This window comes from Anser cygnoides, chromosome 11, assembly GCF_040182565.1.
Source record: "Anser cygnoides isolate HZ-2024a breed goose chromosome 11, Taihu_goose_T2T_genome, whole genome shotgun sequence".
NCBI classification, from domain to species: domain Eukaryota; kingdom Metazoa; phylum Chordata; class Aves; order Anseriformes; family Anatidae; genus Anser; species Anser cygnoides.
The window spans coordinates 2,548,570-2,563,161 of NC_089883.1; the positions used below are offsets into that span (position 1 = coordinate 2,548,570).

General features: G+C 36.9%; 1 protein-coding gene across 9 annotated transcripts in view; it reads left to right on the forward strand.

Moving 5' to 3' along the window:
* The window catches only part of MEGF11 (multiple EGF like domains 11), a 283,963-nt gene that overhangs the window by 84,019 nt on the left and 185,352 nt on the right, over positions 1-14,592 (forward strand). For all 9 annotated transcript variants that reach the window (XM_048076269.2, XM_013193194.3, XM_013193195.3 and 6 more), the window contains 3 exons: positions 3,772-3,895; positions 6,457-6,558; positions 7,085-7,185. In XM_048076269.2, coding sequence (XP_047932226.1) covers positions 3,780-3,895; positions 6,457-6,558; positions 7,085-7,185 — 319 coding nt within the window. In that variant the 5' untranslated portion in view covers positions 3,772-3,779. The remainder of the gene's footprint in view (positions 1-3,771; positions 3,896-6,456; positions 6,559-7,084; positions 7,186-14,592) is intronic.

Genomic DNA, 14,592 nt, shown 5'->3' on the forward strand with positions numbered 1-14,592 from the left:
TCAGGCTAGTTTATCTGACTGCATAGACATTTAGACATCTAAAGAATGATCCTCGAAAGTGTATAAGGATTTAAGAATACTGAATACTACTGAAAAACACTTCTGTAAATCTTTTCCTTGATTACAGCTGGACACCAAATGCTTCTTTTGCCTCATTCAGAACTTCTTTTGTCTCAAATTGAGACAAAAACATTCAATTTAAAACTTCCTCATGGAATGGAAATTCTGTTTGAATTTAAAGTCCAAGTCATGTTATGAAATATTTTATGACAGAAATGTCAAAATGAAATGTTTCAGTATTATTGCTCCTGAACAGGAAATTCTCTATTGGTCATATTTAGTTAAATTTTCTAGTCTGACAGCCAAGGAAGCAAAGGAGAAACTTAATCTGTGTTTCCCATTTCATTTTTCTTCCACCTACTTAAAATACAGTAGTCCTCTTTTACAAGACTGTTACCAAAGCCAGGTCCTCATCACATAGAAAAAGCTTCAAAGGATGTTTGTTTTACCTAGCAAGGATTCTTTGGAGTTTTATTTTCTTTGCATCTTGATCGCAATCCTGTGAGGTACTGTCATCTTCTGCTTGTTTTACAAATGAGTGTAACAACCTGTTTTGTCCACATTCTCATGCACTTCATGCAATTTAAATGATCATCTGCATCTTCCAGTCTCTGCAAACCCAGCACAATTTGCTCAGCAAAGGTTTTGTAAAATGAATCCACGGACAAATAAATCACAGACTTGCAACCTACTATTTTTTCTATAGCTAAGATTAGTGGGTTAACAGTGAGAATGTGTTTCCTTTCTTTTGTGATGGAACCAGTGAGCTGTATCAATATTAGAGCTGTGGTACTGACATTTATTCCAACAGAAGCAAGGCAAGTGAAAATGGCTTAATGAGTATCAGATACCTAACTTAATCTATTACAATTAACAGATGCTGAGACACTTGTGAAGAATCACCAGATTATATTTTGGATGTAAAGACCCCCCTTTCTTGCCAAATTGTACCTAAATTGACTTCTTTCCCTCCTGAAAATAATAAGCAGGCCTGGAGAGACAAAAAGTTAGAGTCCATTTAGGGACTGCGCAGAAGACCTTCATGTCATTTATTTTCTTGTTAAACTCGAATGGCTGCCTGTCCTCAAGAGAGCGGCAGTGGCCGAGCCTGGAAATGTTTGGCTATATCTTTAATGAAGTTACAGACATTGTCCCCCTGCAGTGCTGATGCTGCCTCCTTGGGGAATACATTCCAAACTTTAAATGCAGTGCAGGAATGCAGTATCTATTACCCTGAACAATAAAAGCTGAAACAAAATCATATTACGTGTCATTACTGGATTCTTTTTTGATGTTGGTTTTTAATATATGTGTTCCTATTTTTAGAGTTTTATTCTGAATCTTGTAATAGTAACCATTCCATTTTGGTATAAGGTCTTTTCTATTAACAGTGATCAAAGTGAAATATTTCATTTGAGTTAGAAAAAGAGACACTTGAGATAAATGAGGTTCTGCTGTATTTGGAGAGCTGGATGTTTCTGATATATGATCTGACTTACAAGGTTAGAAAATTCATTGCACAAAGCAGTTCATTTATAAACAGATAATAAAATAACATTAACATTAAAAGTTTGGAATACAATTTTGATCCTCTTTCAAAGACATTCTAAACAAATACCATGAGTGCTAATGAGGCTTATAAATAATAACTCTTTAGGTGTTTGTTTGATTTAAAAACTAAACTGTTACATTGTTTTCTTAAGAACAAATTAAGATATTTGGGAATTACAGAATTCAAATACAGAGCTGCTTTATTTAAATGAGAAAAAGCTCACTTTCAAAGAAAGGCAGGCCTTTTGTAGAAGGCAGGCTGTTTTTCTTCCTGTAATTAATTTAGGGATAAGCTGAGGCTCTTGATGTTCTCAAGAAGTTACCAAACTGAGTACAGGACTTTTTTGATTCAAAAGGACTTAAGGACTGCATTTCCTTAAGCAGTTTTACCTTTGACCTTTTCTGTTGACTGGAAGCACTTTCCTCTAGTCCTATTTGTTCAGTGTTGCGATGTATCAAAAGTGTAGAGAATGAACAAAGGAGGTAAATTGCAACCTATAAATACAGTGCTCAGTAGAACTTGTCCTCTGTAATTTGGTGTTATTCAAATCGTAGCTAATGTAATATGGTAAAGGCAACTTTTGAAGATAATTTTGTTAACAGAACTATCATTTTGTTGAGCCTAATACTTGATAGTTCACATCTGTTAGTACATCTCACATTAAAAGAAAGTTCAGTTGTACTTTCAAACAAGTTCTAAGATCTTCGGTTCCAAGCATTAGGTTTGTTAGGCTTTTGTCCCATGAGCACCTGCAGGTCAGGCATACAAGACACTTCTCCATGGAGAAGTAGCATCTAGGACACATGTAGTGAACATCTCTTCAATGAACAGAAGTACTGCTCTTGTCCTTTCCTTGTCAGCCCTCTTAATTTCTGGAGTAAATTTTGGCACTGGTGTTGTGAGGCTTTGAAACAGCCTGCAGGTAGAGAACAGTCACTCATAGACTTAATTCATTTAATGAGGAACATTAACATTAAATCATGTTAATTAACATTAATATGACTTACATGGCTTAAGACCTGTCTTTGGGTTTAGCAGAACTCTAAGAATAATTTCAAAGCTGAGCTATTACTCCCATTGGGAACTTGACTTCGAATCTACTAATGGCAATACGTGTCCTTGAACTAGCTTAGAAGGCTTTGAATCAGGAGGTAATTTCAGATCAGCTTTCCTGGCTATCCCTCTGCTGTTCTTTCTGCTTTGTGATGACTTCTTTATACAGGGCTATATATCAGTGCCATGCAGAGCAAACCCCTTAACATTCCTTTTGCTGTTCTGGACTACGAGGCAATGAGCCATGTGTTTTTTAGATGATCATATGAAGATTCAACCTATTTTTAGGGCAATCTTGTTGCCAGGAATAAGACTAATTTATAGGACTTTTGATTTGAACATTGGATTATATGACGATGTAAATGTCTGAAATGGATATTTAAAAATATTTTTACTGACTTAACTTTTAATAGATTAACATCAGTTAATCTGCTAAATACGATTATATTTAAAAGCAGGTTCTTATTTCTTATCTATTTTGTTTTTGACTGATGTCATAGGGCACCTCTAGGCAAACCCTATACTTCGGTTTCAAAACCCCAAATGAGTAATAGGAAGGTATAACTCAGTACATTTAACAGGTGAACTGTAAGATGATGAAGAGACCACACCTGATGAGTTTTATAGAATCTATTTCTAGCTTCAACACAAATATTTTTATTTCACATTTACTGTTCTGCATAATGTGACCCAATACACTGACCTCTGTCATTCTAAATGATTCCTCCATCTAAGAGTTGAAAAGTGAATTGATTTTCCATCAGTCATATAATAAGCACATGTCTGAGATCAAGCCTCCTATATTGACACATGTAAACCCCATTTAAATAAATCAAAGGGGTATTTGGGTATTGTTCCATTTGCCTATAGGTTGATGAGAGAACAGACTGTTTTAATACCTGTGGTATTTATTTTGTCAGTACAGGTAGGCAGCCATAAAAATGATCAGTATCAGAAATGTTCTGTGGGAGAGTCATTGGTGCTACCAACACCTTGCACCAAACCACACGGTATTTGGATATGCACAAGAACAAGGATGAAAAGGCCTAGAAGGATGTTTTTTTCAATATTCTCTGTAATGACTATGCTTTCTTTTCTTTATTTAGGTACAACAATGGTGGCTCATGTGCTTTTCTGGTGGATTCTGAAAGGGCTTTTTTTGTCTTTTCTGCTCAAAACTACTCTGTCCCTAAACCCAGATGATCCAAATGTTTGTAGTCATTGGGAAAGGTAATGTATAACATGCCAATTTTTTTTTGACTAGCCATTTCAGATGTATACATTTAAAAGGCAAAATAAGAGCCATCATAAAAGGCAAAATAAGGGCTAAATACCGTCCTGATTCACAAAAGAACATGGATCTGCATGAAAGACATGGCATGCCCAAGTTCCTTTGTGTATTTGCACCATCCTAAAAGAACTGGTTCAAAATCTAGGGTTATAGATCACACAACGCTCAATTACCTGTCTGCTTCTTTGTACTTTGGAAAGCTCCTCCATAGTTTCAGCTACAGGACTGCACAGACATTTTTCATTTACCTTGGTGAGACATAGAGAAACAGTGCCCTTGTTCTGTCTTGCTTTTTTTCTGGTTGTTGTTGAGCAAGACTGTTAGAGCTTTGGACTAAGTTTTAAGCCCTTCCTGGTGCAACATGCAGGCTTATACAGTATGTCCTGAACTTTGTGGCTTTATCTGCCAAATTCATGCCAGCATCAAAGAGTAGCTTCATGAAAGCACTGAGAATTAAAGGGCCTGGTAATTCTGTTCTCTCTATTGTTAGTGTCCTAGTCCTAAAAGTGGATCTGTGCGAGACAGTTCTTACAAGTACTTAGAAAGCCACTGGCTTTGATAGGGTTGACATTCATGCAGGGTCTGTTTGCAGAGGCTGAAGTTGCTGTACTCTTAAGTTCAACTTGCTAAATTTGCTATTCTATTCTGTGGTTTGGTTCCACATAGATACGAATTACTGGACATTTTAATAAATAACCCCCTTAATGAGTAAATATGGAAACATACTTTAATGGCACTATGTTTTGATTTCAGAAGCCTTAACAAGAGTATTAACTGTTTGTAAGTAGTGTGGCTGCAAAGAAAAGACTATAGATGTTCAGGAATAGGATTTTGCAGTCTGTGTTGTGAGGTGAAGTGCATTCAGAGCACAGGAATAAAATATTGATTTTGTCTGAAGAAAGTCAGCAACCTAGAGACCCAATCAAGGAGAAACAAAAATTAAATACCAAAATTGATTGGTTGTACTGACCAAGATGACTTTGTTACTTAGATGTTAATAAATCAAAGGGAAACGACTGTTAGAGCAATAGTGGGATAACAAACGGGATCATAAAATAATAATCAAGATTTGTGAGTGTTGCTGTTTTACATTAATAATGAACAATGTAAGTATTTTACATCTTGGCATTAGTAGTAGTAAAAAAGCACTATTGTCAAAAACAACAAATTGTGACAGAGGACAAAAGCAACATCTAGTAGGATCTTGGCTCATCTAGAAGGGACATGACAAGCAGGGAAGTAACAGCCCAGTATTCGATTTCAAGCCAATCAGACCCTCCAAGCAAATGTTTTGGTGTTCCCTTACGGGTACAATCTCACAGGGCTTAATCACATCAACAGTCCCATTGATGAGAAGGAAATCACTTGGATGATTAAGAGAATCAATATAATGAATGACTTGGAGGATCTAATTCCTGGGTCTCAACCCTGCCTTGAATGATTTCAGTGTGATTCTCTAAAGGTATTGTATATCAGATAAAGTAGAGCTTGTTTCCAGATAGGAACCTGAGATTATGAGTCTCTTAAGCAGTACGCACACAGTTACTGTAGAGCAATACAATATTCTGAAATGACTGAGATGAGCAAGTCAATTAGATTTGTGTTCCCAAATCATGTGCCAGTCCCGGACACTTTAAATACAGTCATAGTAATTAATAGTACCTGGTGCCTAAATCAGCAGTTTTTGGGGAAAGAGATTGCTGAATTGTTAGTATTGTTGGAGGTCTGTGATTCCTAATCACTTTGCCCAGTTTTTGCTTATATCTATGAATTTGTACAAACATGGATAATAACATTTTAACCATATCTCAAAGAGCTCCAAATCTAGATACCTGTTAACTCATGATGTTACAGTTTTCAGTTAGTTCTGAGCTTGTTTCTGTTACAAATTAAACAGATTAAATTTGTGCAGTTCAAAAATAAACACTCTTGAGCCTTTTACAAATTATACAATTTGATTGGTGCACCCAACATTTGAAGTAATGATGCTCCTTCATCAAAAAAATGAAGTGTGAAGATCCCATCATGCTGACAAAACTCAGCAGTGCTTAGTTAATATGAGCTCTTATTAGCATTGTGGAATACAAGCAAAAATTAACAGTCTTAGACTGGAAGGCAACTGAGTCATTTTAAAGACATGATGCTTAATACTCTTCTAAAATTTGCACTGTCTACTTAACCAAATGCCCTTTTCATCTTCTAAAACAGCCGTGAATTTTAGTAACATGTTTCTTTTCCAGAACTGAGTCGTTTGTTACTCAGCCTATAGTTCATGAGTATACTCAGCCAATAGTTCAGTTATGGAGCCCACGTTAGAAGCATTTCCAAAACTTTCAGGAAAAGCTGTGGTTGAAGGAAGCCCTTTTCTTGTTTTGGACAAGGCCCAAAGTTTCTAAGATCATTGATTTAATTATTTCTCATACTGGAATTAGATGAGTAGCATATACAGGGAACTGAAGCTTTTCATGTTGCATCTTTCACTTTCTTTCTTTGCTCCTAGCTATGCGGTGACAGTACAGGAATCTTATGCTCATCCTTTTGATCAAATCTATTATACAAGATGTACCGACATACTGAACTGGTTCAAGTGTACTAGACACAGGTAAGAGCTGATCCCTGGATCTTTTTTTGATTTTATTTTGTTTTTTTTTTTTCATCTCTTCACATAACTTTTTAGTTATCCAAGCTTTTGTGGTAGTCTAACACAGATATATACAGAAAGATGTGTTTTGGTACAATAATGAGGGTCTTTAGCATTCCACAACATTGAGGTTGAGAGATTTTTGCATTAAATTTGAGCTGACCTTGCTGATATGCAGAAATTACTTGTTTATTCCTGAGGAAACTCCTTGCTCTTGCTTTAGGGCTGGGGCTGTTTTTTAACATAGCAGTCCTAGGAAGGGGTACAGTGATTGACTGTCATGAGTACTGTGTTTATAATACAACTTATATTTCAAGTTTCAAAACAAGTATTGATTCTTTTTTTATTGTCTTTTAATATCAAAAGCTTTCATGCATTTTAAAATAATTATTGAATGCTATCCTTAGTATAATTTAACACAAATATAATTCCAACAGTGGGCATTGATTTTCAATATTGTCAAATGGCTTTCTGTCTTGCAATTTAGAATAAGTTATAAAACAGCATATCGAAGAGGACTAAGAACTATGTATCGGCGAAGATCTCAGTGCTGCCCTGGATATTACGAAAGCGGAGACTACTGTATACGTATGTACATAGCTTTGATTCAGATATGTCAATTAAAAATGAAGTTTTGGAGGAGATGTAGATAAATTAAAGATGTATTGCAATAGTTATAGTAAGGGCGGATTTACAGATCTGCTCAGAACCTTCAGGTTCAACTGATTTCAGTCAGAACTGCAGACAGAGGACATTTCGACTGTATGCATCTCAAGCACCTTAGTAAAATTTTTGCCGAAATTACCAGGGATGGAGTTAATAAAGTTAATGAGTGCTTTCTTGAATCAGACCTTACTTTGGGGAGTATTTTTTCTGAGTATACACTAACGTTAAAGGATTGGAGGAACTGAGAAGATTTTCAGGAATGAACTATTGTATAATTTAAGAAGAGGCATAAAGTTACTGCCTCTTAACTTTCAAAGTTCTCACTCCAGGTAAGAGCAGTTAAGACTCATGGTGCTTCATACACTTCCTGTGAATAATTTTGTTCTTTTTAAAGCTTCACAAATGTCAGAAAAGCAATGTTCTGACTGCAGTGAATAAACAAACAAAAAGCTTGGAGTGTGCTATATCAGTATGAGGGTGACAAAAAAGGAAAATGGATCTTTCAGCAATACCTAAGAGCTTTGTTAATTAAAAATGTCCTGTACATTAATATCACATTTCCAATACTGCATCTTTCTAAGTGTTCTGAAACAAGATGCATTTGCTGGGAATCTCTTGTCTAAATCTTGTATGAGATTATATGAGATTGTGATGCAAGAAAAACACAAGGAGATTTTGATCAGCACCAGAATGCAAATTTTATAGACAGATTTAGAAAGCCATATAATAATTTAAATTTGAAAATGATACTATTATCCAGCTAACTTTAAACATCTTGACACACTGCTTTAAAGCTATTTTGACATAGTTTGTTGGTGTTTTCATCTGAGTACCTATCTTGTACTCATATTGTAATATTGAGCACATCAAAAACATGAATGGGCCCTAATCTCATTTTAAGTGACCTTTATGGCAATCAGTTACAAAGAGGCTTTGGACTGTGTAAAATTACCAGTCCTTTGAGATGAGGCATTGGAATTAGCCTTATTTTACAGACAGGAATAATTTAATCTTTCGAAGTGCAGAGTGCTGTGACTCAAGTCCTGAAAAATATTTTAAAGGGACCCATGGTCTTAGCATAGGGAGGATTTTAGCAATGTTCTTGCCTTTAAATTTTGGAAGTGCCAATATTGTTTCAGCAGCTATTGCAGGTACTGTTATTACCAACTTTAACCTTGTAGCTCAAAATCCTGCCTGTCACAGAATATATTAATTTTCACTTTCCTCTGCAATCTATTAATTATAATTATTATTATTTTTTAATTGTCGTAATTTTCTACTGTAACAACAGTAGAAATCTGTAGAATTTCTGATTCTTTGAGAAGGTTCATAGGTTATTAGCATTTATTTTTAAGTGCTTTTTTTTCTGTATTAATACTCGATATCTCTTCCTGTTGCTGCCTGACCTACACCATGCAGGAAAGGTTTACTAATACAGAACAGACAGTAGGTTTCTGTTAAGACCAAGAATTTCATGTATGATGGAGTGCAGGTGACACTTACAATATCTGTTGTTTACATCTGCAAGAATCAGGTTCTTAAATTTCATTATCTGCATGCTCATACATGCAAAGTTTATGCCTCAGGGACATTTTCTGTTTATTCCCCTTCCTGGGAGATCTGAGCAGCAAGTGCAGCTGAGAAGGAAACGATGTAAAGAAGGAAGTTCTGTGTCATGACTGTTATAGTAGATACACAGTCTTGTTGTTTTAATACCACAGGAAGACATTACCAAAAAAAAAAAAAAACCCTCTGGCCCTGCAACCAAGAACTTGAAGGCACAATAGTATTTAGCTAAACTGATCCTTCCTTTTCCCTTTTGTTTCTTACACATCAAGCCCTAGTCCCATTAGTTGTTTGTTTGTTTTTCCTTTCACCATATGTTCCTGCTCCAACATGCAAATTCTCCTATTCATCATTCTTTGGAGTCAGCAGTGAATTCCATTTTCGTTCCTCATGGCACCTCTCTGCTTTTGCCTCTTTCCGTAGCTTTCCTTTCCCATTTCTTTCTTTTCTTTAAACCAATATTTTCTGTTCTTTCCTGGCAATCTAGTACCCTTGTCCTATGTTCCTCTAGCCTGCTCCATAGAAATCGTCCTAACACCATAGAAATCGTCCTGACACCATAGAAATCATCCTAGTTGCCTGTGCTGTTGTAGGGCAGCGTGGTTTGGCGATGAGTGTTCTTCCACTAAGCCTCATTGATGTGAAGGAAAGGAAGTTCCAGCCCTGCAGAGAAGGTTCTCCTCACTCAGCCAGCCCTTTAAAATCTATTCCATTAGCAATCATGGAAGCCACTACAACATGGGGAGGAGAGAATACATCCCGCAGTGAGTCTGATGATCAAAAGAAAGTTTGATTAAAAAACAGTGTGCAGATTAAAGGCTAATTGGTTCTTCTTTCATTAATAGCAGCCCTTATTTCTTGCAGAAGTTAAACAGCTTTGTAATTAACAGTGACATGTTTAGACTATTGAAGGCTGGGTTTAAATCTCTATTAATGACTCTTTCTTGGATTTTAAATCAGGAATGAAGGCTTTCAGCTACTGTTTAGATCTTTTCCCTTCTCATTTACAATTTTTTAAAGGAATGCCAGATATGTTTTTTTCTTTGTCGTCCTGTTGGGACTTCCTTAATGGATTAGGTCTAACATAATTTAGATGAGATATAAGGAAGAAATTATTTACCGAGGGTGGTGAGGCACTGGAACAGGTTGCCCAGAGAAGCTATGGATGCCCCATCCCTGGAAGTGTTCAAGGCCTTGTGGAATTTGGGCACAAGATCAAATCATTTCAATTTTTGACTGATAAGCTGTACATCTAGCCAGTTCACTACTGCTTAGGCTAGAAAGTTTTGCAGTATGAAATTGTCTTCTTTGTGCCTATAAAGGGTTTGGAATATATTTGGGTTGTAATGGTATTCAAAAATACCACCTGAAAAGTGCTTTAAATGCATATCTGCATTTTTTTTTCCATTGATGTTTTTAGAAATGGTTTCTACCATTCTGGTAATCTTGCAAAACGATTCCCCATCTCTGAATGTGCTTATACATGGCATAGCTTTTCACTGAGCTGTCCATGAAAACAAACAGCATACAGTGGACAGTAAATCAGAGTAACTGTGATTTACTATACATTGTTTGCTAAGGTAAGCTTTTGACAGAGCAAATGCATAAACTGCGGAAGGTCTTTTTTTTAAACAGCCACAGCGTTCAACTACCCTTCAAGGTTTTTGTAAGGATATTTTAAAATTATGTTGCTTAGATTAGTATCTGTAATACTGTATCTGAATACTTTCCTGCTCAAAAACAAACCCCAAAACCACCAAAAAGAACACCCCAGGATTATCACATGGCTCTTCCGTGAATTTGCGCTTTGAGTAGATCATAATTGAATACTTCCCTTTAAGAACATGTCAGGTGGAAAGATCCCCTCTGTACTAAATGGATACCTTTTTGTCTGAGAGGGCAATGTTTTTTTCAGTCTGTTCAGTTTAATCTTATTCTTGCACTACAGATTATACAAAAGAGAAGTTTTTTCTTAAATAACAAAGGGTCAGAGGCCCAAGAATCAGAACAAAAGATGGGAGACCAAGCAGCATCTACTTATATCTGTTTTTTTTTGGCAGAAAAACAGCAAGCATAAAACACAAATTTGGGAATTCACCTTTTCTTCATCGAGTGAGATACTTTAGGTTTTAATGGTTTTATTTTTCACTCTCAGATGTTACACTCTCTTTCTAATGTATAAATCTATGCAATGTGACAGGATTTAATAAAGACAAGATTAGTGATTTAACAATCTTATTTGCTGTCATTTACCTGCCATTCAAAGCTGACAAAATTCAGTCGAGTTATAAATTGTCCATTTCATGGTTCTTTCCTTTCGTGGCCAAGGTGTTATTGATCTCAGATTGTTTCTCAACATTCAGCTTTCCACATTGCAATTGCCACAACCATCATTAGGTCTCCTTGACGTTGACAAATCTTTGTATAGAGAAATTCCTGGTCTCACTGGTAGAATCTCAATTTGTCACCTACAGTGGTAGCTCACTCAGACCAGAGATCAGAGATATTATTTATATTTGCATGTGGTTATTTTTCCACCTTTTTAGCTAACCTGTGTCTGGCACTTTTCATATATTTCAAAAATAAATGAAGACTGCTGTTTTAATTGCTGACTTAGTGAAATTATCCAAATTTGGGACCTGATTCCTTTCAGAACTTTAAATATTTTAATTTTATTTTTTATTTATTTTTTACATACAGAATTGTAATATTTCATAGATTCTGTATGTAATGTACAATGTATGCTTCTCTATCATAGCTATGGGAACATTCCAATCAAATTTACAAGGTTGCATGTCTAGTGTAGTTTTTGTAATCTCTGAAAAGGCTGCCTTAGTGGAGCCATATGGCTGGATTGTTAAACATCTGTACCATAGAAGTAACAATTCCAAAGCTTCCTGCCATCTGGATGAATTACAATACTTGCAATTCAATGCATATGTTGCAACAACACACCAATACTGCAGTGAAGTGTACTTACAATGAAAAGAAAAATAATGGCTTATGTGATCAGTGCAAAAGTTGTACACTCTCCAAAAATGTTGAATCAGCATCTTAAATTTCCTGAATGTTCATAATATTTGTTCATATGTCAGATTTGTTGGTTATTTTCACTTTATAAGGCAGTATCTCATTAACATTTCGAAAGAAATGTTGTGTTGTAGTCCTCCCCCCCCCCACCCCTTTCTCACCTCAACTTTAAATTCCTTTGGCCAGCATTCCTGTAACTTGAAAATTTATTGTTTGAAATCTGCTGGACTTAGGAAATATATTTTTCTTATCTTTATAGACACACATTAAAGCTAGTGCTAGTGCTTTCTTTAAGAGCCTTACTGTTACATTATTCAAGTACGGCATTCTGTACATCAATAATGCAACATAAATTAAGGGAAAATGATATAGCAGTACATAGATACTTTGTATCAGGGGACAGTCTCTTTTTCTCTTTCTGATTTCAGATGTATGAGTGCAGGAAAATGGTGTGGAAGGCCGTTCCGCATAGTGTTATTAATTATAGAATTGAAATGACAGTAGGCGACACTTTGAAATTCCTCCTGTTATATGCATTTGAGACAATTCCATATATCTTTTTCCAGAGAAGAATATGGGGAAAATAATTTGGATCCTGTGTTCCCATCTGGGGGGAAGTTTGCCCAGGCATTAAGAAATTCAGCTTCAGGTTGTAGTAGTAGTAGCAGCTAGATCAGCAGTCTTATCACTGTGTGACGACCGGGAGAAGTCCCTATTTCCTATTGAACAAGAGGTGGGTTGGTTAAAAAACAAGAGTAGGAGCAAGCAACAGAACTGACTGCACTCAACGCCTGCCACCATACTGCAGGGGCCATACAGCACTGCCTAATTTACCATCGTACAGAACACGGTGGAGCAGGTCACGGCTTTGTGTATTCATTCTGAGCTTCTTGGGAGGCAGGTAGTGAGCAGGAAGAGAGAGACTGGCCATATTAGTGGGTCAGTCCATCTGGTGGCATAGACATACTGGGTTACTATTCAGCCTAAAGATAATGGGGAGACTACTTTGATGGAAAGGTGAAAAAATCAATTCTCATCTCCCATCCATCATTTTATATTTGCAGTCAGCTTCTGGATGCTGATGGATTTGCAAAGGTGCTGGTGGGGAGTACTAATGAAATAAGGGCAGGACTTCTGAAAAAAATGCAGTAGAGGCAGGAGAAGCAAAATACTCATGCAGGGGAATGAGAACAGCATAAAGGCAGAAAGAAAGGTACGCTGAAGCTATATAATGTCTCAAGGGGCTTAATAAATATCAGAAGAAAAATTATGCAGGCATTATAGTTAGAAAAAGATCTAGGCTGTTGCTTGAGTAGCAGTAGAAAAGCTTTTCTGGCTGCTCTGGGCAATCTCAGTTTGATCAGTATAAAGGGATGTGGGGAAAGTAGACACAGAAGGAGGCACTGGATCCAGGGGTACTCACTAGTAGTCATGCTAATGGTCTAGATGCCTGGAAGCTTTGACTGGAGCAGAAAAAATAGTATAAGAAGCACAGACACGAATTCATTGTTGAATTCAAAGAACTAGCTATTAAATATCCTTCAATCTGCCCATTCTTAACAAAGGCAGGTTGGTCCCCAGCTACTGTAAATCAGCACAGATCGCCATGTGGAAGTGGACATCCTTGGTTTCTTCATCCTCAATTTCACATATTCTTTAACATCTCTGTTTCCTTTCAAAATTCCTTCCACCTCCTCCTGCTTTTATGCACTTCAGTGTTGTTAAGGTCACTTTGCACTGATGTAGGTTGGAGCGGAAGGCATTGGTGCTAACCCACACTTGCTCAGTCCTTCCCATGTTGGTAGCATCCGTTCTCTTGCATAGACTTACAAAACCAAGATTCTTTCCATCCCATACATGAACGGGTTGTTATTCAGCACATACACACACACAGCACGTTTTCTGCTTGGTGCATTATGAAGGCGCAGAACTCCACAAGATTTTTCCCTCCAAAAGAGTTAGAAGCTGATTAGTAGTCCAGACTTGTGGTGAGCTGGGTTAACTTATTGAAATCAATAGGGTCAGAAAGAAGACAGATGCATGAAATGAAACACATGTTTAAAATAGAAGTTGTTTTCTTGACCACTCCTTTACATCCTTCTCCCATTTACCAGATTTATTTCCCTTATGCTCTGAAGAAGTTTTAAAGCCTAGCAGAAAAGGAGGGGGAGAAAGAGGGAGAGGAAAAAATGTTACTTAAATCAAGATGGCCTTTAGAAAGAGATTCTGGGTACTTATAAGATCTAAGATAGGGCCTTTTTTTCCCCTTTTTTTCTACTGTAATTTCCTCTGGCTGTAACCCTCCCCTGACGGGTCCTGGAGTCTTTGTCACACAGTTCTAGACAGCTGGGAAGCTGTCGGTCAGAGGTAGGAACCTGCCCTAGCACTGTCTCCGTGCCTAATGAAAAAAAGGGCTACCAGAATTTTAATAGTTTTAATAGGGGACTACGTTGAAAGTTGGCATGAACCACTCTTTTCAAAAATTACTCACTAACTCCAGAACCTCGGAGAGGCTGAGCCAGTGTTGGCAGTTGTCCGGGCTGGCTGAGGGTTTGTGGGCCTTGCTCCTGCCACCCTCTGTTCTCTCAGCCATTTATAGCAGCAGCTATAGATGCCCTAAATATGTCAACCTGTGCAGGCAGGAGGAGGTGTTTGGCTACCTGGGTGCATTTCTTATAGTTCAGCTATTCCCCATCTCTGCTGTCACAGAAATGAGACTGGCTGCAAGCACTT